The 1,563-nt window shown below is 59.9% G+C and overlaps 1 protein-coding gene across 3 annotated transcripts in view; it reads left to right on the top strand.

The window, feature by feature from the left end:
- LASP1 (LIM and SH3 protein 1) overlaps positions 1 to 161 on the top strand; it is a 31,079-nt gene extending 30,918 nt beyond the window's left edge. For all 3 annotated transcript variants that reach the window (XM_010163736.2, XM_029083960.1, XM_010163737.1), the window contains one exon: positions 1 to 161. This exon ends at the window's left edge or, in 2 of these variants, runs on beyond it. In XM_010163736.2, the coding sequence (XP_010162038.1) occupies positions 1 to 161 (161 nt within the window).
- The last annotated feature ends 1,402 nt before the right edge of the window (positions 162 to 1,563 follow it).

Here is a 1,563-nt window from a genome sequence, read left to right as displayed (position 1 = left end):
CCGTCTACGATTACAACGCGGCTGATGAAGACGAGGTCTCCTTCCAGGATGGTGACACCATCATCAACGTGCAGCAGATCGACGACGGGTGGATGTACGGCACGGTGGAGCGCACGGGCGACACGGGCATGCTCCCTGCCAACTACGTGGAGGCCATCTGAGCCACGGGAGGGGACGGGGTGTGTGGCTGACAGCCAAGCCCCCTGCCCGTGCCAGCCCCCCGGGTGTGTGTGCGTCTCTCTCTGCCCCAGCATCCCTTCTCCCGTGTGCTCTGCCGGAGCCGCGTCCCGACATCTCGGTTACTCTCCGTTTCTGCAGCTGTCTCCAGTTTCTCTTGCTACTTTAGGTTTGTTCTGGCTCTGTCGGGACTGAGGGACTGTCTGCCAAGGGATGTTGGGGGCTTGAGAGACCAAACCACAGCAGCTTTCCTTCTCCTTCGCTCTCCCTCCTCTCTAGCCCTCCTGGGCGCTCCGGCATTTCCTGGCAGGGAGAAGCAGCCGGTATTGCCCGGCAAAGGGAGGAGGAAACCATCTGTCAGGACCAAATTCCCCCAGCTCTGGTGGGGATGGGCTGAAGGCAGCGATGTCTGTGTGGAGGCAGTGAGGGATGCTCATCCTGAGGGATACTGGTCCCAAGGGATGCCCTGGGCTGATGGAAGCGATGGGCTGGCAGCCTCCACCCTGCACTGCTCTGCCTCTGCCTCGTCCCATCGCTTCTCCCAGCTCCTCTGTGCAGAGTTTCCATTCAGTCTTCGCTCCTTTCAGTCCTCAAAACAGAAAAATATTGACAGTTAAAAATCCTTAAACAAAATCTTTCTCCTTGGGACTCAGAGCGGCTGCTCTGGACGTCCCTGGAAGTGGCTCTTGCTGCTCCTGCCTCAGCTCTGGCCGCCTTGTTCTGCCTCCCCAATCCCTCCAGAGCCGAACTGGGGCTGTGCTGGTGCAGAGTTGTTTCTCCTGGAGGCTGCTGCTCCTGCTTGAGGGCTGGTGAGGGGCTGGGCTCCCTGTTCCTCTGCGCTGAGGGGGAGCACTGTGACACCCAGACCTCACATCCCCCCAGCAGCTCTGACTTTTTCTCCTTGGGCCAGAATCTGGGGGTCCCCTGAACCCCCCGTGCTGGGGCAGCCCCTTCCTCTCTGAGCAGCAGTCGCTCCCTGGAATCTTCCTGCTTTTCTCTTGCTGCTGCAGGGATTTTGGGACCCTCCTGAGCCCTCCACTCGCTGGGTAGGTGGGCTGGAGAGCCAGCAGGATCAGCCCCCATACCTGTGCCTCTTCTGAGCCGCGTGTAAAAGATCCTCCCCCTCTGCCACCACGCTGGGGACTGTCCTGGGTGACTGTCCCCAATGGCAGCTCGGTCTTGAGTGGCAGAGACCAGGGTTTGGCACCCCGAACCACCTTGCACCTCTCGTTGATACTCAGTGGTGGTGGCTTTTGAGGCCACCGCTGACTTGGGATCATGTCATGGACCAAAACCTCAAAGCACATCCCTGTCCCCTTCTCTTTTGGGCTCCAAAGGTCCTGGAGCTGGACAGGGGCAGGTATAACTGGAAGCCTGTGCTGGGAG

This window comes from Antrostomus carolinensis, unplaced genomic scaffold (assembly GCF_000700745.2).
Source record: "Antrostomus carolinensis isolate BGI_N321 unplaced genomic scaffold, ASM70074v2 scaffold33882, whole genome shotgun sequence".
Classification (NCBI taxonomy): Eukaryota; Metazoa; Chordata; class Aves; order Caprimulgiformes; family Caprimulgidae; genus Antrostomus; species Antrostomus carolinensis.
The sequence above is the reverse complement of the archived record's forward strand: the minus strand, read 5'-3'. Positions and strand labels throughout refer to the sequence as shown.